Source organism: Lepisma saccharinum, chromosome 13, assembly GCF_977018435.1.
Source record: "Lepisma saccharinum chromosome 13, izLepSacc3.1, whole genome shotgun sequence".
NCBI lineage: Eukaryota > Metazoa > Arthropoda > Insecta > Zygentoma > Lepismatidae > Lepisma > Lepisma saccharinum.
Window position 1 is genome coordinate 50,532,332 of NC_139241.1, and position 20,766 is coordinate 50,553,097.

Consider the following 20,766-nt stretch of genomic DNA (forward strand, 5'->3'; position numbering starts at 1 on the left):
ACAACAGTAAAATGTATCATTTTCGACATTGTGTAGTCAAACACAGCCCCTTTAATTTTATCATATGGCATATGGCTTTATTAGAGCGTCGGACTGACGTTGTTACAAAAGTTGCTCAAATTGACGACCACCACATTCAATGCAGGCATTGCAACGTCGCAGGAAATTCTGGCGAACCCTGTCAAAAATCCCTGGCATGGTACACACCTCGGCCGATGCTGCAAGTATCCGCGCTACCAATGTTTCCTGGTCAGGCACCGGGGTCTCGTAGATGAGTGTTTTCACATGGCCCCACAAGAAGAAATCCATTAGTGTGAGGTCAGGCGAACGGGCGAGCCAGGGGACGGGGCCCGCTCTGCCGATCCAGCGCTGTGGGTAGGTACGGTGCAAAAGGGTTCGCACCGTGCCATCAAAATGTGCAGGCGCTCCATCCAATTGAAACCACATGCGATGTCGCACGTTGAGGGGTACATCTTCTAGCAGCTCTGGAAGGACTGATGCAAGAAAGGTGCGATAGAGGCGGCCATTTAAACGTGGTGGAAGCAGGTATGGACCGATAATCTGTTCATCGATGATACCTACCAAGATATTCACTGCAAACTGGGTCTGATGGTGCACCTCGACTGCTGCATGGGGATTTTCATAATCCCACACATGGCTGTTTCGGCAATTGAAGATGCCCTCACGGGTGGATGATGCCTCGTCCGTGGAAAGCACATGGCGCAAAAAATGGGGATCGTCCGTACAAAACTGCAAAAGTCGTTGACAGAATTCCACACGTCGTGGGTAATCCCCCGCCAGCAACGCGTGGACTCGCTGTGGATGATAGGGATACAGCAGATCATCATGAAGGACACGCCACACTGTCGACTGTGATACTCCCACTGCACGTGCAATGCTACGGGTGCTACTGGACGGTGTGTCGTCCACGCGAGCGTACTCGCCGCGGTGCGCACATGTCTTGGGTGACCGACATGATGGCCTGCACGTAACACACCCGATTCACCAAGGGTACGGTGCACGTTCGAAAACAACCTTCTGTCGGAGTGTCGCCTGTCCGGATACCGTTCGCGATACAAGCGTGCAGCTGCTCGACCATTGCCATCTGCAAGGCCGTAGACAAAATGCATGTCCCTCAGTTCTACAAATGTGTAGCGTTCCATGGTACGGTGAGGACAGTGCCAATTATGGAATACTGTACTCCAGTGCACAGGTGGAACACACACACTGGTCACAGCGGCTTCGAAACAACGTACTAGACTGTCGTACGTCAAGCACACCACCACCGCACCGGCTCTTTCACTGACACGCTCCCTCACGCTGCACTTCCAATATGGCACTGTGTACACAGAACAGACGCCTGCAGCTGACGTTCCCGAGCCACCCGTGCCTGTGCTCTTCACTACCTGACCACTGCCGTCAGGTGGGGCCATGTACTCTGGGGGCTTGTCATCGTGGAACACGTGTAGTGTCCTTCATTCTTGCTCATTCACCCACAACACGTACGTCGTCCGTCTTGCTCGAGCCGATGGGGAGCACTACGTACGATCGTGTGGTGTTTGCGTACACCAATGTGGGGTGACCCAGCAGTTGAACAGACGTGCATACCCCCACGTAGCTTCATTCCACGGGTGTCCCACGCAGTTTGTCTGTCCAGCCTCGCTCGGCCCGGTCTCACTCCCACGCGGCAGTGTGCGGCCACGGTTGGTTTCGGAGCGGAAGGCTGCGGCCGAGGAGGGACTCGAGTTGTTCGGCTTGGGTTGGGCTCGGAAGCAAGCAGCCGCGTCAGGTCTGGGGACGGTGAACCTGGTGATCGGGCTGGACACTTTCAGACTTTGTCCATTGGTGTCGTCCACCGTACGGAGTGGTGGGGTCCGTACGACACTCCAGCAGCATTTCGCCCCCTCCCACCCAGCGATGTGCCTCCGGCTTCATTTCTAAGAGGCTGATTCGGCCCCATCACGACTTTTGTAACAACGTCTGTACGGTGTACGTGGTCCTATCTGTACGTGCACCTTTCATTGGCAATAACCTCCTGTGCCCGTAGTTGCTGTGTTTGTCCTGCTGGCGCACGACCTCTGTGTGACATCCCCTCGGTGCTGCTACGGGGAATCCCTCGTCCCGCATTTGCTGTCTCCTTGGCAGGTACCATTCCCCGTCCGGTCCTCTTTCTCTTTTGTTGCACCGTGCTTTGTTCTTGCTGCGCTGTCTCCCCACTGTGTTTGGGGACTCCCCATGCGCTGCACCGCCAGCGCCGCCATTTCTGCCACGAACCATGTACGCGTCTGTTGCCTGTCGAGTGTCACTGACCACTTTGCTTGCATTCTCGGTGTGTTTCTTCGTTCTACGTTGTCCTCCCGTGGTTCTGCAACCCCGCACTACTTTTCTCGACTGCACTGTTTCAGTCATGGTATTTGTTTCCCGCTGTGCAATTGTTACTTCATGCTTCATTGCTTCTTTTGTCCCTACCGTTGTCGATCGCTACCCTTTCCCTTCACTTGTCTTGCGGGACACTCCTATTTCCTTTGTGGAACCCCATGCGCATGCGTTGCGCAGCTGCCGCCTGGTGTTTTTCGGATGGGCGACTTTGGTGTTCCTTTTGACTTCTTTTGTTCCGCCTTTCTATCTTCACTGGTACTGGCTGTAGAGCGGTGTGAAGTTCATTTTCACACGTTTTCGGCGTTGTCTAGCTCCTCACGGAGGCATCTCTCGGCAAAGTGGAAGGGGCACTTTCGTCTCTTATTTCATGGGAGGTATCTGTGGTTTTCGTTTGTACCCTACCTTTAGAATCACCCTGTATGTATATGTAATTCACACACTCAATGCACTTTAAGATAATCCACACAGTAAGAAACCTAATTTTCTTAACTTCCTTCAACGCGATTTCCACTCGCAAAATGCCCTTTGTCATCTCCGGCCAGTCAGTCTACCCCAGCCTACCATAAACAAAGCAGCAGAGGGGTTGAAAATATCGAAAAGCGTGGTTGGTTGAAGGTCAGCGACCTGTGAGTTCTGCACGAGTTCGATGGGACAGTGTTGTTTTGACCTAGAGGACAAATTTCCTATCACATGCCAGCCACTCTTTTCCCGTTCCTGTAATAGTAGTTTAGTTTCAAAATTTCCCTTACCTGGGAAATTCCCATGCTGGTTAGCGCATTGGCATCGCTGTAAGGTTTTACCGCCGTTGTAAAACGAAGAGTTCCCTGTCTAAGAAGCCACTACAAATACGTCACCGACCACCTCCAGGTGCTGGTCGGGGAAGAATTTAACCGCTGAAGTCTGGTGGTAGTTTTAAAGGAAAGGAGTCCATCCCCATGTATAGAGCGAGCACAAGGAAAACAAACCTTGGACGAAAAATCCCTGCGCAGACTTTTCTTCCGTTCAACTCGGGCCATAAGGAAGCATGGTCCACTCTCCCCCTCCTCTCCTCTCCTCGTGCGGTCGTTGTTTGAGAGTGAAGCATCAGTCACATTTGATAGTCGATTATTTTCTATTTAATCTGGGCTTCGGCGATAGCCTAGGTAGCCTAGAATATACGCGCCTGATATATATATATATATATATATATATATATATATATATAAGCAGATTCAAACAATAATGACTTTAAACTTGTCGGCACATTGACATAGTGGTAAAATCGGTTAAAATTCGCAAACTTCCCTTCTCTCGGATTTGAGGAAGTAAGAATAAAAGTATCTCCAGTACTTTACTTCTAATTTAGCTGCGAACTTGTTCCACACTCTCCCACGGTCTATCCTCTTGTCATCTTTTCTTCCAGTCTCTTCGAGTGGGAGACGACGAACCCTCAAATTTGGTGTCTCTCGGCTTCCACACAAAGGATCACGATGGTGCTGTACTCTCTCGAACAATCAAGTTTATAACAGGAAATCGGTAAAGGGTTGGGGTCAAAACAAGAAATTCAAGTGTGATATGGATGGAGGAAATTTTCCTTTCACGAAATCTTTTCACCTGCAGTCCGCGTTTGAAACTTCTATTTCCTTTTTTATAGTCTGTAAGCTGATTACAAATGGGGCTTATCGCTAATATGTATTTTCTTTCTTCTCCTCTAATTTGACCGCATTTGCACAAGAAATGATGTGAATAAAGGTGCAATAATATAATATAAATTTTTCGGAAGCGCGAGGCCCTGTGTGGTGGCACACGTCCATAGGCGCACCCAGGAATTTTTCTATCGGGGGTTCAACCAAATGAAAAAAATGGAGTCTTCCAGAACATGACTCTCGTAGAAAACACCTAATGTGGTTGTTAATCGCGAGCAACAACTTTGCTATGGCATGAATTGAGTCCTACAAGAGGGTGCAACGATTGATATATGCTGCTGTGCCGTTCCAAACAGTGGTATGTGCTATTTGAAAATGATGCAAGGATGAGAAATTTTCCATTATAAAATTGTGGGGAAAAAAGTAATTTGCTGTATGACATGATGGCCCAAGAGGGGTTCTAATCCCATAACTCCTTCAGTACGCCCATGCACGCGTCGCACACCCCTAATGGCGGGCGGTCCTGCTCTCACAGCATGGAACACTCGCTGGCGACAAGTTCACGAGAGTTGCTTAAGCCTGCTGTAATCAATTTAAGTAAAGGTCGCTCAGGGGAGTATCAAGCAGACTTTCAAACCACCACCACAGACTTTCAGATTACAACCTTTGGCCTGCACACATGCGCTAAGTCTCTGTGGTTACGCATCAACTGCATTATGCACTGTATCAAGAAGTAAGTCTGCCAGTGCCTTTACAGGAGAGCATTGCAAGTGTCTATTCTTGCAAGCCATCTGTTGAAGCACAGACCACAATTTGTAGTCCAGAGTGTTAGTCTGAACTGCCAGATGGTGAATCTGAGGGGGAAATGCAGTCAGGCACATTTGTCTTAAGCCACTGCTTGAAGTAGGGTTGTTAAGGTCTTAATACCTGGTGCAAAATTCTCCTGCCCACGAAAGTGTGTCTTGCGGACATTCTTGACCATTGTCTCCTGGTGCACTCGGGTGATGTTTTTACCATTCTCTTGCACATATGAAGCTCACTGGTGCCATCATAACTCACCCCATCACAGCATGATTGAAGCAGTGGCCCCTCTGGATCCTTCATGCTAGCTTCTCATAAAACTTGTGGTATACATCTTTTAATTTTGCTAGTTGAAAACCTCAGCAGTATATTTTTTTTCATCAGTGAACAGAATTCTTCTGTGCTCATTTTCTGCATAATACCCCAGTAGGTGCTTTTCTCTGACACTTTAACTTAGCTGTGAGAAAGTGATCTATATGTTGTTTGTAAGGCTTTCAATAGGGCCATCACCAAATGCTTCCATACAGGATTTCTGCGCAAACAGGCCGCCACTGTTTTCACCAGCTGCAGAGACCTAAGAGTGCATGGCCATCCCCGAGTCAATGAAACTCTGGATAGTACAATACACAAACCTCTTACAGATTCAAATCTTCTGGAGGGTCTTGAAAATTTCGCCCACAGACTTCACTACCTTACAGAGTGCTGTAACAGCCATGCTGTTTTTGTAATCTCATTTCATCATGGAAGCTAAACACAAACATTTTATCAGTTGTGTAGCTCAACTAGCAATGACCCATGTGTTCATTCTCGGCAGGGGAAGTTGTTGATTTTGAATACCAGGTGAGGATCACACAGTATTTATGGTCAGACTGGATATATTTTAAGGGCAAAGGGTAAGCCCAACATCTGCTTGTATGATTCTGTGCCCAAACCACCACAACGTACAATACGATCACTATTAACAGACAAGAAATATTACATGATCAATTGAAAGCAGGTACAGTAGCACCATGACAATGCTCCAGTGCGCACTTCCAGGTTGATCTGGGTTAAGTTAGCTTGATCAAAGTTCTGCCACATCAAGCCTACAGCCCTGACCTGGCACAATCCAATTTTCACCTTTTCTGGCCAATGGCTCACTTTCTTCAAACATATTGCTTGAATTCAGAGCTTGTGAGTTTGGCATCCAAACTGGCAAAGAGCTGTTGTTGTGGAATCAAAAATTGGCAGAAAAATGGGTCAAGACCACAACAATGCCTTTTATTTCCAAGAGTGAATATTTGCTTGTTTGCATATTTTCCCTTAATAAAGGGTTGGTTTGTAAATGTCCAATAACTTTTTGAATCACCATAATATTTAGTATTAAATTCAGGGTGTTTGTATGCAATTTGGTTGCATTTATGCAAGTTAACAATGTTGTTGATTGATGGCTCATGTTCTAGGATCGAATCAAGGTTTAAGAAAGTTGTTTGGTTTGAACTGTGGGTACTGTGAAGTGTGTCCACACATGGACCTCATCTGTTTGTCACTAGAAGTAATGTTTAGAAAGTTTTCTATTTGTATGAGTAAAGAAAACTTCAACATCATTTGTTATAATTTATTTTTTCTGTTCAATTACAGGTGTTGGAATGATCCCAGTAAAGGAGTAAGTAATGTCTGTTTAATAATTTTTACATAATCTTTCCTTCAAAGATACTTTTAAGTAAGCTTGAGATCAGCTTACTCCTAGTGCACAGCTTTGTACGTACTGTACATGGTTGCATTTATCTTTCATTTACTTATGCACGTATTTCTTGCAAATGCACAGCAACAAAGGCATTTAATACTTTCAGATCTAACCATCTTCAAATATTCAACCAAACTTCTTTTCCTCATAGTTTTTTTAATTTTTTTTTTTTAACTAAACTAGACTTGAAGAAAAGCTTTCATCTACTAACTTGCCATAGATTGCTTTTTTAAAGACTTTTATTTTATTTACCTCTGGTTATATTAGGACAATAGCATTCCCAGGAATTTTGGGAAATGTGGATGATAATTTTTTTGTTTTTTAAGCTATTATGTGCCTTAATTTTTTTTCTAATAGGGGAAAGGTTAAGGGAGGAGTATGAATCCTCATCCAAAAAATGCTCGCTTGTGTTTGTAAATCACACAATTCTAAACATGTGGATTATTATTTTTCCTACCTATTTGCCTAACAAGTTTGGCAAGTAGAAACTAACAGGTCTGTTCAGTATTGAAAATGTACCATATTTCACTGCATAATTGTCGCAGATTTTATGCCAAATTTATTTGCAAAAAAGTGGGGGTGTGATTATTATGTGAAGCTTAAGAAAAAGAGGGCCAGTACTTAGAAATCATTTATTACTAAGTAAACTGTCTTTGGTGCAATACTCTTGAATAAATATTAAAATTGAATATTGTTTAAATCGATGCACATAATTTCCCGGTGACTGTTTAGCCAAACATTTTTCCGGCCTGAAAATATCAACACATTAGTTATTGATTTGTGCATTATAGTACAATTTTACTACAGTGTTCTTAAGAACGGACTTACAAAAAATTATCTTCCTTGTCTGAAGATTCTGTGCCACTATCATTGGTTTTGTTATATGATGCGCCTATTTTGGGATGAAAGGTTAAAAACCAATTTTTGAACTGATTAAACATGGTGTAATGAATATAAAATATGGCAAATTCCTCATGTGGCTTATAACAAGGCCTGCGAAGTGTATTTTTTCTGGGTGACATATGGTCAGCTCTTGGAGGCCAATTACCACTGTTTTCTGACACTATCGATCAGAGGCACTACTCCTGATTGTAAAGTAGCTCCCCAATTGTGAACTTAATAGGAATTAATGCAGTCTTGTTCTTTCAATTCCAATATTTGAGATGGGTGAGATCTTAACAGTACATACTAATCTGCATGGTCAGCAATTGCTTTGCTTTTAACATATTGCCTAACATGAACAGTCTATTAGAAGAATTGGCTATTTAAGCATATGTCTTTCTTCTTACATTAGTTGCATGTGGATACTTTACTTATAAGCATGTATTAATGCACTGCATTTCCAATTTTGGCACCTTATTTTTCTTTCTTTTTTTCTTATTTTAATTTGCTGCACCTGACTAACCTCTTGCACTGCATGTAGCACTGACTTCCAAATGCAGGAAGATGATATTCCTCTTCCGCCTTTCAAGTATGCTTTAGCTCGACGTGAGTCTGAACCAAAGAATGCCTACCTGGAGAAAAGAAAGCACACTCCACCTGCAGATTTTGACCACAGAGCTGACTTTCAACCTGATTTCCGCAGAAGTATATCCCATGTACCTCTTGACACGTATGTACAGTAATATAGCACTATACCTGCCGCAAAATTAGTTTGGTATTGAGAGCTGAAGGAACACGCGTCACGGTGTTGCCATATCATGCGGTACAGTACGCACTGCAGTCGTCTGACGCCGTGTCGAGGAAAACGTGTTATGAAAAGGAACAACAATGATGAAATGTGTTATTGTTTTTCGAGGAAAATTGAATAACAATAATGACAACAATGATGAATGTGTTATTGTTTTTTCTATTCATTTCCATCTCCCTTACAACATGAACGAATTAACAAAACGAGCATTGTTTACAGGTTACCTTTTCAATCCGTTCTGTATATACACTTTCAATAATCATTTCTTTCCGAAGTCGCCGTTAAAGTCTGCCCGTCTTTCAATTATACCGCAACTGAAGTGCACAAAGTCCAGTTGGTGGGGCGTCTGACTTTCACGCGTGGGACCCGCGGTGGTTTGTGGAACTTTTTCAAATATCCCGAGCGGCTCCGGGGTCGACTCAGCCCAAGTGAGTACCTGGGGCAAACCTGTGGTAAAGGCGGTTGGTGAACCACATCACCGCATCACCTCCATAATATGGCCTAGGTCGAGGTCGAGAATGTGTGGAGCTCTACCTCCACATCTCCATCCATTATTTTTTTTTTTTGTATGAGAATCCCAGATATTTTATGACTCCTTAAAGATGTTTCCCCACTTTGAAAAAATGCCGAATCTTTCAACGAAACGCGCAGTTTCCCAACAGTGGGATGATCTTTCCTCCTATAATAAGAGTAAATATGGCGAGAATAGCATCTTGCTGAAAAGTATCTAAATTTGTCACGCATTTACTGATATTCCTATTCTTTCCTGGGGTTTCCAATTTTGAAGCCTCGCATTTATTTATTTCTACCACATTATATTTTTCTTTCCCTATGGTAACAAGAGTGTTCTTAGACACGCCGAAAGCAGCAGCAGTCCTGTCCAGAACTTTGTTTACAGAAATGATTCGACCCCCCATTGTTTTTCTCTTGCTCAAATTATTTGCGCTCAGAACAAACCATCTCCCGCGTTTGTCCTTTGAGAAGAATTCCTTTTTCTTTTAGTGCATGGCCTCTTTTGTACATTGTCATCTCGAGTATTGCCTCCCGTGCTTGACATTCTTCACACAAGCACACGACACACTCAAGCAGAACACAGAAAATTATGTACAAAAAATAACACACTAAAACAACACGCTATATACAACAAAGAATACTCTAAATTCAATAAACACTAAACAAACGGACTGGTTAAAATATCACAGTAACGCAACGCAACAAACAAACAACACGTCCTCTCCCAACAACATGAAGAATCGCCCGATAAGCGGCAACACCGAGAAAAACGTTTTCTGTTGCTAGGTAACCAGGGCCTGGGTGAAGCACTGGGAAGATTTTGATTGGCTGGCATGCCAGCAACCCACCCTCCCGCAGTGACGTAGACCCGATTTCAACACGTGGTTCTCAAGTGTCAATACCAAACTAATTTTGCGGCAGGTATAACATGCGAGTTTGTGTGTGTGTCATGTGATGTGATAATATTTTATATGTAAAACGTTAACATGCATGTAGAGTCGCAGACACTTCTGGGTTGGAATGACCCTATGGATTTTCAATGATTGTTACAGCCGAGAAGTGTTCGTGACTGTGCATAGGTGTGTATCAAGTCCTTGGAAAGTTACTTTTACAAGTAATTACAGTTACTTTGAATCACTTTTGCATTTACTTGATCCAAGATAAGTTATAATTCATGGAACCTGAAGTTCACAGGTTTGAATCCCATCCTGGACATGGGTGTTCTTTGTGAGTGTTCCTTTATCAATTTCATCTCATCACTCATTCTTATCTCAATTAACCAAAAGTAGTAGAAACGTGATGCAAAATACCATATTACAAACAACAAACACTAAATTATAACTAACCTCACGTGTTTAAAGGTAAAAATTAGGAGGTAAGAAAATTCAATGTAAGCAACTATAAAGATTAAAGTTTTATTTCTATTTGTGTAGCAAACCATAATTTTCATAATTTCTATTGGAACGTACTGAAAAGTAACTGCTACTTCCAAACACTCAAGTTCTCTTGGCACAGCCATTCAAAGGTTCTTCGGTGATCAGCCAGGTCGGATTGGAGTTTGTCATGTTGAACCTCAACGCAGATATTTCAGTGAGTTGGTTTTACAAAGAGTAACAACACGTCCTAACAGTAAATTAATACTTTATTAGTGTCCAACGCGACCGACCACGACATGACGTACAGTACAACATTCTTGGTACACGACAACCTTCTTGGAGAGCATTCTCCACATACTACTCACTACAGAGCAAATACAAATTGATAAGTCAATTTACCATGTTGGGAAGGTGTGTCTTTTGTACAACGTTCAACATGTCACGTACAAACATTTCTTTGTTAATGTTTGTTTGTTCTTAACTGTCATCAAAGAAAATGATAATGCATAAAATTAGTGTCTCGCTGATTTTTTTATCAGCATCAGTTCATCAGAAATCTTTATTTAATGTGTATGGTGCACTTGCAGTGTGTGACATTGGTATTAACCTCAGCCCTATATTTTAAGGGCATGTATGACTTGGCCGAGATAACCAAAGTTATCCTCACAAAGTTCATAGCCACCAGCAAGGTATGCCAGCTAAGGCATTCCTAACTTGGCTGTTGGTTTCGGATGGAAAAGTCTGAAAATTCCGCAAGGAAAGTGGAAGAAGAGGGGTCATCGAGAGGTCATGACAGAAGGAGGTGCAAGTTGAGAATCAGGCAGTCAGTTCGTCTTTTCTCATACAATGAGGTGGTCAGTAGTGAAACATTGAATGGAGTGAGTTTGACTTTGGTTTCGGTTAGCCTTTGCATGGCATGGCATCACCCACCTTCGGAAGGTTCGTTCCAGTGATAGCAATAAGAGGTGTGTAAATAAATGGTCTGTGAGACAAGGAAAGTGTTGTCAGTCATTTGATTGTTTGCATTCCCTTACATCTCCAAGGTTTAGTAGAACATCAGTACGTTTAAGAGTAACCTTAACAATATATTAGTGCAGCCACCGAATGTATGTGTAACACCTGGTGTTATTTTTCATTCCCAGTAAGCGAAATGATCCTCTCACTTGGAAACTTGTAGAAGAGGAACCTGAGGAATCTTCTTCTCCACCTTTAGTTCGTGTGCTGTCTTCGAGTTCCATGTCGGGATCACGGTGCGAAGATGCCAGGGACGTTAAAATATATCTTAACCTAGTGGGCCACAGCAAGTTAGGTTGTGGGTAAGTGAAATTATGATGATCATACATTTTTGTTGGGTCAGTTCAAATTGGGATTTTTGTAATTCTTTTTTCTCTCAACAACATGGTTTAGTATTTCAAGTACTTTTAGAAAAGTAGTGAAATGTAGTGTATATATTAGGGATGGACCTACGGGCATACCCAGGATTTTTCATGTCAGATCAACTATTTTTAAAAAGGAACACTGTCTTGGAAAATTGTTAGGGGAAAATAGTATTGTAAATAATGTACTTGCCTATATTTATTTATATCGATCATGACTAGGACCACCGTATACATAAAATTTTCTTTCTTTAAGAATGTTATCAAACACATTAAACTCTAGGCAGAAAATTTAAGATTTTTCAGATTTTTCCACAAAATATGTGAAAAGTGTGGATCAGTTTACAATAAACCCCAAAAATCACACAAAAATAATAAATTTTCCTTGTTTTATGACTTAGTATGCATTCAAAAAGTGTTTATCATGCTATTTTACCATTTATCAGCAATTTCAGACAAAGATTAGGTTTTATTATTCTGATTGCGAAAAGTAAGGTTCCTACACATTGGTGGCGATTGGTAAACAAGGCTTAGCTTTAAGAGGCCATAGTGCAGGGGCAAAAAGTGGTGGGTCAACTATCCCCCCCCCAAATCGCCACCAGTGTTCCTACATAAAAGACATAGGATACATCATTTCCAGGTGATTCTGGTTATGTTTCCGTGCGTAACATGAAAACAAAAGACAATCAAAAAAGTTAGTGGCTTTTTTTTATAAATAATGAATGACTATTTTTATTTCTGCAAAAAAATCATTGTAAAGCAGTGTAATTTGGCAAAATTTTGAGAGGAACTTGACCCCATTGGACAAACGAATGTGTAATTCTTACCAGTACCACTGATATTCTACTGGCCTGATATAAAATGAAAAGCATTTCTTGAAGCTAGTGGAGGGTCACAAATGACCTTTGGCCCAGATTAAAAAAATAAAAATTAAAAGTGCTTGGAATAGAAAACCAAATGATAAAATATAGGAATGGCTGGCAAAAAGAAGAAAAACAGCTTGTCATGTGCCTCCTTTATGAAATTTTTGCAGCCAGTTTGATGGCTGAGAAAGTTTAGTGTTCAACTTTTGATCACAATAAAAATATTCCCAGGTTCATGTCCTGGCCTGGGCATGGATGTTTTTTTTGAGTGTGCCTTCATTAATTTCATCATATCATCATGCATCCTCATTGTTGCGATTAGCCAAAAAATGACAGAAAAGATACAAAAAAAAAAAAAAAATACAAATATGAAATTTTGTCTTTCTATGCAGGTTTGGTAACTTTAACCTTTTTCTTAACCTGCTTATATGTACCACAAAGATCACCCATCATGCAAAAGATGTGTATACATATAACATAATTATATTTTTCATTTTAGCATTTGCAAAGGCCCGGAATGGAAACCAGGAATATTTGTACAGTTTACGAAGGAAGCTGGTTTGGCAAGGGATGCTGGTTTGAGGCCAGGAGATCAAATACTTGAATGCAATGGAACGAGCTTTGATGAAATTCATTTTAGTGATGTAAGTAATTAGAAGTTGTATGAGGCAACATTAAGAAATAAAGTGACCCAATATATCGAGTGTTATTTTTGATTGATTGATGATGTTTGGGGTTAAGTATTCTGCATGTTATTTGTAGAAATACGTAGTTCCATTTTCTTTATGTGTATCTCAAAAAATTGTAGAATAGTGTAATGTAAATTATTTGTACAGTCACAAGGGATGTGCCAAGTCATAATGAATTGATTTTCTCTTGTCTTATTGAGCTGAAATGTTTTTAAGTATGCAAGCTCGATCACATCAAAACATATTTTCTCAGAGGCATGATGATAAAAAGCTCAAATATAACAACTTCAGACATGTAGTTTTAATTCTGTTCATGTGACCAATTTTAGCTTTTTTTTCTCCATCCGTTGATGAAGGAATTTATCTGTCTGGGAAAAGTTTAAAAATCACTACATACAGCTAAAAATTATTAAGATAGCTGCTTCAATGGATGAGCACTTTGACTGGTCTACAGTAGCGTAACTAACATGCTCTGTGCCTCTCCCCCCCCAACTTTCAGCTGTGTGCCCCTACTTTCTTTTTTTTTTTTTTTAAAAAAAAAGCTTTCTTTCACACCTACATTTATATTAGGTATCTACAAATATGAAAATACATTCATGTAATTCGAATCAATGTAAAAACTAGTACGAAAGGTTAAGACAACAGACAAACTGTAAGAAATTACATACTATAATTATCCTATGAAAATTCACTGTAAATACAAAAATTACGATATTGTTAAATGTCCATTACAAGTCCTCTGCGTTTTTTGATGGAAGCAAATCCTTGGTCTAGTTTGGTAAGTCCAGTTTTCGAGCTCTATTGCTTTCGATATTTAAACATCGCCAGTCCACTCACTCTAAACTCTTGTCATTGTGCTTTTCAAGTAATTTTTGATCAATTTTAGCTTGGAAAACTACCTCTCAGCTGATGAAGACATCATAGGTAGGGTCAAATACAGCATATAAGCAGTGCATACATCAGGAATGCTACTAGCCAGAATATTGATTTCTATCAAGAGGAATTCTGCAACTTTGCTGATGTTCAACTGTTTCATCTTTTGATTTCAGTTGGTACTACATCCCGAAAACAAACTATTTCTGTAACTACAGTGCAAGATGAATTTTCTTCATATTTATCCCAAAAATTAGTAGTGGATTCCACTGTTTGTCGTTTTTTTTTTCCGTTAGGGCAGTGGGGCTTGAAAAGGTGAAGCTTTCTTTGATTTGTTTCAAACTCTGAAATCTACTGTTAACTTGATTTACTAGAATTTCTAAAGCAGGGTAGAAAAGCGAGATGTTCTTGCCTGTCGACTATCCTTCGACGACGTAATCAATGACTTGAACTATTCATCTAATGAAGGATTTCTTCTAATTTGGGATTTTAATTTCTACTTTCCTAGTGATTAACATTTTCTGTTTGCAGTTGAAGAAATAAAATACGTTTGGTTGAAAATATATTTTAACTTCGAAAGGAAAACTTTTGTTAACTATCGATCTTTCATAATTTATCATTCTTAGTGTGTCCCGAACCCCATTCGACCCCCCCCCCACCACATGGTGGGGGTTGCTGGGGTGTTATTTTCGCCCCTGCTGGTCTACTCATGATCTCGCTACGAAGGGTTTTGGGTTTCAGTTCTGTCCTGAGCATAGGTGTACGTCTCTGAGTGCCCCTCCAACATTTCCATGTAATGACCACTTCATCCTCATTGTTTAACCAGAAGTGTTGTGTAAAATAAGCATAGACAAGCTACTAGCAAAATTTACTTGAAGGGCTATTTTCACTGATGTACTAACTCACACTCTAGCCTTCTTAAACCGAAAGGTTTATGGCTAGAGCAGCATAAGCCTTCCATCTGTTCCTGGCAAGATCAATCCAATCTTTTCCATCCTTACAGATTTCCTTTAGGTCTATCTCAACGTTATCCCTCAATCTTCATCTTGGCCTTCCTACATGTATCTTACCTCTGGTTTCCCAAAAGGAATCCTTTAAACTCTTATTTCTTTTCCCATTCGTGCCACATGGCCTGCCCAACTAAGTCCTCTACTTCCACTAACAAATATGTAAATGAAGGTTTCCATAGATGAAAAGAACAAGAGCATAAAATTAGACACTATAGTGTTTATTCTAGTAATATTTTGTGACATCTTTGTAAAATTTTGCACAAAAGCTTACTTCATGATTCTTTGGTTCTAAATTTATCTAATTTTTATAATTTTATTTAAGTTTCTATAAAATGGTATCAAACCTAAATTCCAAATTCAGGATGCAAATCTTTGTTTCCTTTCACTGAACATAGTGTTACTCATAATGTCAGCATAGTTGTTTCATTTATTGAACTAAAGTATTTAATGTTTACACTGGCAATGGATACATTAGGGGAGCTAATTGAAATGAAGTAATAGTACTCTCTTGTGTAGTAAACCAGATTATAATGGTGATGGGAGTTGATGCACTGACCACACTCATCCCAATCAAAAACTGCTTAGCAGGCTTTGGCTCTCAAAGAACCATTTAGTTTAGTTTTTACGTATACTATATTAAGCCGTTATTTATATTCCTAGCATTTAGAAGAAAATATTTGTTGTTTAAATATAACTTTAATACTAAAAACAACAATGTAATCTAGTGCCCTTAAGAAGGTTTAGTCCGTATCTTTCTTAATATGTACAGCCATTTTGTAGTGTTGATTGATCTTGCCCAAGTAGGGATGGATGGAGCAACCTGTAGGTTTAGAAATTCCGGCATGTTGATTATCTTAATGTATTTTAAAATATTTGCTATCCAAAACAAGCAAGCTAATGCAATCGTAAAGGTCACTGAATCCAACATATACCATAGACTACATTGTCCCCTCATTCATGTGACAGTGTTTAAGTTGATGGTTACACTATGTGTTTAAAATGGACACTCCCTTCCTGAATACACACTCATACTTACTTGTGATTTATTAGGCAGTTCCACTTTGGAATGTGTGTATTCAGATTCTTGAATTGCTCTCGCATAACAGAAAGTAGTGTTCATCAATGAATACGACATGCTGTCAGAACAATGACATATACCACTTGACACCCAACAGCCCATTTAGATTGTGCTTGTTGGACATGTGTTGAATGTGTTGCAACCAGTGGCGGCGCCAGGATTATTCATCTAGGGGTGCTGAGGGGATGCAGAAAGGAATTTAGGGGGTGCGATGCTGAAAGTAAGGAAAACATGAAACACACATGCAACCTTTCAAAACTGGGAAGGGAAAGGGGGGGGGGTCAAGGACAGTCAGTGATTTATCCACACACCCCTAACACCCCAACACCCTCCCAAATTTTGGTGAACACCCCCCCCAGCAGAAAAGTGGAACACCCCCCCTACAGGGGGAGTGTAAATATGTATGTTTATATCAACAATAGAATGACAATACTTCAACATTAACAGAAAGGAATCATTTGTAGCTGAAGAAGCGTAGTCCAATGGACCTTTCGGTCAACTGAAACCATAATGTCAAGAAAGGAGGGTGGAATGTTCAGCATGGTCATTTCCTGGAAACACTAGCTCCCTTGACAAGGCTTCGGTCAGCTCTGGGGAAGGGACACTGCCATCTGGAAAATGTCAAACTCTGACCTCTCGCCCTCCTTACAGGGAGCACATTCCGCGCACAGTGTTGACAGTTCATCGTTTGAATACCTTATATATTTCTTAAATACGTTACAGATTCGTAAATTCTATTTTTTCAACCCCGGAGTCAATGAAATTTACATTTTGTTGCATTTTCCTTTCGATTCTTTCATGTGAAAGATGTACGATAAAAGTAAGGGAAGAAATTAAAAGATATGAAGAGACACTCATAAACAGTGCCGTAACCACAGGGTGGCAGGGGGCATTGTCCCCCCACCCTCCTGACCTTGGAAGGAAGTCCATTCTAGGGGAAGCAAACATTGAACTAAAAAAAAAAGACTAGGAGAATCTAAGAATAGCAGGACAATTGGATACTCATGATGGAATTAGTTTTTACGAGATCCTTGCATTTTTCTTCGAGACGGCCAAGGGCACTTGCAAGGGGCAATTACCCCCCCCCCCTCTCGATTTCAAATTTTATACAAATAAAAATACATTTCCTAAAATTTTCTTGCTCGCTTCGCTCGCAATTCCTTCTACTCTTATAGTCCAAGTTCAGAGCAACAGCTATGGGGCGGTGGGAGTTGGCCCTGGGAGCCAAACGATCTATATGAAGGAAAAAAATGTTAAGAGAATGCCATGGAGCCCTGTAAAATTATTAGCACCCTATTAAAACAATTTCTTTCTATGAAACTTAATATGAAATATTAATGATGACACCGTAATCCAAGAAGTCATTGATCAATCAAGGGATTCCTATTTGTTTGTCAGGTGTCAAAACATGTATTTCAACTATTATATAATAAAATTCACACAATATTTTGCAAAATGGTTAACCTAACCAGTCGGCAAACATTGTCTGTAGTGATGCAAGAGTCTTCCCTTTGAAAAAAATAGTCCGTGGTGGACACCCATATTTTAGCAAGTACCAAATAAATGTATTACAAATTTTTACATAGTTCATCAAAGCGTAGATAATATGTAACCATTATTATTTAATTAATTCGATTTTTCTTGCATAACAGAACTCAATGGTATTGTTGGATTCTCCTTAGATTCCTTTCTGCGGAAAAATCTTGCATACTGCAAACTAGAGGGAAGCATGATTTATAAAAGGGCTCCCTTAATCAGTTCTTCAGAGAGGCCCATTAATCGTCTATTAACATTATCAACCTGTACTTATCAAGTAGATACAGTCCCTATTAGCCTATTTATGGTAAACTTTATATTCTTTGCCAATCTGGAAAGGTCATTATCGAAAAAATGCCATTTGATGTTGCTCGAAGTTTTCCTTTTTTTTTGTCCTTTGCTGTTTCAAGATATCATCCCTTTTCTGTTACTTATCTCTTTTGGAGAGGTGTCAAGTGCCTCTGTGTACCCTGCTATATCTGCCAATGCGACCGACACAATATATTAAAAATTTGCCCCCTCTAGGATTTACTTTGCCCCCCCCCCCTACAAAGAATTCCTGGCTACGGGCCTGAGTGTAAGGAATTATACATAAAAGAAATTTAATTTACATTAAGTCCCAAATTTATATCTGACCATAGGCGCACCAGTGAGGGCACGACGGTGCTTGCCACTGCCTGCTGAAAAACGTGGAGAGAGCAAATTTGTTTGGTTCATTGTGCTCTTTGTGTTGGATAGTGAAATAAGTGCTATTCAATTTTTAAATAATTGAAAATAAAGCATTGCCTCAATTTAGAAGTGAAAATTCCTTGCCTTCCTTTTGCAGTTAACATGCCATGCATTTCTTTGCACATGTTATTTCGTTTTCTTTTAAGGCAAAGAGGCAAGTGACTCCTAATTCCCTAGAGTCTCTCATTTAGTATTTGAAATATAAACTCTCAAAAACGCCAAGCGTATTTTCCAAAGTTTTGTAAGGGTATAATGCATATGCATATTATTAGTTAAACATAGCGACAGTATGATGTTTACTCTTTACAATCTTGCTTTGCTCGTTCGGCGTCCTCTTTACCTCACCACATGCCCCCTGCCCCCTCCTGTTCTAACAGTTAGAAAATATTCATGTATGATTTTAATAGTTCTATGTAGCGAGTGAGTTCCAAATTCTGCTGGTGTTTTCAATTCTCTGTTTAAACGATGATTCACAAACTGAAATAAAGTAATGAAACTCGATATATTTAGAACATGGCCATGAAGACGTTAAAATATGGTGGGGAGTTGGGATGCACGTTTGATAGATACCTGATATTGCTTTTGAATGAAATCGGTCAAGGAATTTCATATTGAAGTCTTCAACGAACGAGCAAAGCAAGATTGTAAAGAGTAAACATCATGGGATACTGTCGCTATGTTTAACTAATAATATGCATAGCCTAATCAGTTTGCAAAGAAATAGTTCAAAAAATTTTCTTGCTCGCTTCGCTGGCAGTGTCATAATTTATTTAAGTCATATTATATCTGTATTTATTACTACTACTTCAGACAGGCAAGTGTGCCCACACCCATGCAATGCATTCTCACTGATATTTCAATTGGGCACTCCCAACTCCGAGTTACACCTACGGCAAGAACGATACAAATACAGTTAAAATATTGCGCAAGTGTTCCTAATTTCTTTATACTACAGCGCCTTGAATATTCTAGGTGCTGTACTTTATACGTAACTAGCTTAAGAATTGCATGAAATGATTCCTGGTAATAATATGTTAAAATTTTGTGTTTTTTAATGTCATCCCTTGTGTTTTGTCTAACGATTGATTAAATAAAGTACTGAACATTATCGGAAGGAAAGCAATACTCGAAACGTTAAACTGAAATGTTAACATTAATCTATTTCCCATCTTTTCCTATATTTGACATCTTTTTTCTTCTGAAATGTTACCTGAAGGTGCAGGGAGGGGGGTAATCTCTAGAAACATCCATGAAGAAATAGAACTAGGGCGAACATTTTTAAAACTGTCCAAAATATGCACTTAACTCCCCCAAATTTACACCCCCCCAAAAAATTTCCAGCACCCCCCCCAAGGAAAAAAGTCTGGATAAACCCCTGAAGGACAGTTTACTTTCCCTTGGTAGATAAGGTTTAGCATAGTGCAGGGGTAATAATAGCAAAAAGCAGGGGGTAACTGCACCCCTAATTGCCATAAATTACTGACTGAAATTAAATGATATGTGTGAAATATATAACTTTAGATTGCATTCATTTTCCAGGGAGGCTGTGCCCCCCTTTCCCTCTCCCTGGACGTCCATGATGATATGTATTAAGTCTTCTACTCCAAGAAAGTGGTCGTACAGTGTAAACATCCACATGCACATTGCAGTCTTATTGAACTATGTAGTAAAATACAAAATTAAATTATCCTTGCCTTTAAAATAGAATTTTTGAACCTTTTCAATGTAACCAATGAAGGTACATAATACATAGTACATTATATATATATATATATATATCTTCCTTCTGCCACAGGACAAAATGCGAAGTGCACAGCAACTTTGTCTTCGTTAAAATCCCTTCTGCTGCACTATTACCAATAATGAACTGTAAAATTTCTTCGCGAACATTGGGCCTCTTCCTAACAATTTTTGAAAAAGCCTGAAATGGTACGTTTACTAGACATGTTACGTGGAACAAATACATAGAACGCATTAACAAGAAAACCACCCTTCACGTTAAAACTTACATTAAATAATTTCCCGAGCACGACTTGGTGACATTGAAAGCAGCTAAAATTTTTGCTCCAGTGTGAGGAAGAAACGAGCAGACGGAAAATAAACCGTTTATCAACAATGCAAGAAAGAAAAAGAAAAAAAGACCTAACTCACATTAAGCTATAGGCAATTATCGAAAACTACAAATAGACCACTTGAAGAAACAAGAGAAGAAATGCATAACAACAATACTGACAAGAGAAAAAAAAAACCGCTTCTGATCTTTATAGAGGCTGCCACCAGTGCATAAAAGTTTGTATATCGGCATCTCTTCCAGTGCTTGCCTGTTGCATACATTAATAGCGGTCTTACTTCAGTACCTAACATTTGGCCCTCAATATAACAACATGACATAATATGACATTGTAAGGGTTAGTGTTTTCAGTTGAACTAAGGGGGTGCGGAAGAAAATTAAGGGGTGCGCAAGCACCCCCTCGCACCCCCCTGGTGCTGTCCCTGGTTGCA

At 40.1% G+C, this 20,766-nt stretch overlaps 1 protein-coding gene across 7 annotated transcripts in view; it reads left to right on the forward strand.

Moving 5' to 3' along the window:
• The window catches only part of LOC145997278 (uncharacterized), a 323,875-nt gene that overhangs the window by 257,845 nt on the left and 45,264 nt on the right, over positions 1 to 20,766 (forward strand). For 6 of the 7 annotated variants that reach the window (XM_083134158.1, XM_083134159.1, XM_083134160.1 and 3 more), the window contains 3 exons: positions 6,426 to 6,450; positions 11,253 to 11,426; positions 12,849 to 12,993. In XM_083134158.1, coding sequence (XP_082990284.1) covers positions 6,426 to 6,450; positions 11,253 to 11,426; positions 12,849 to 12,993 — 344 coding nt within the window. Of the gene's footprint in view, positions 1 to 6,425; positions 6,451 to 7,960; positions 8,144 to 11,252; positions 11,427 to 12,848; positions 12,994 to 20,766 lie in introns of those variants that run through there. The other variant, XM_083134164.1, reaches the window with a different exon arrangement.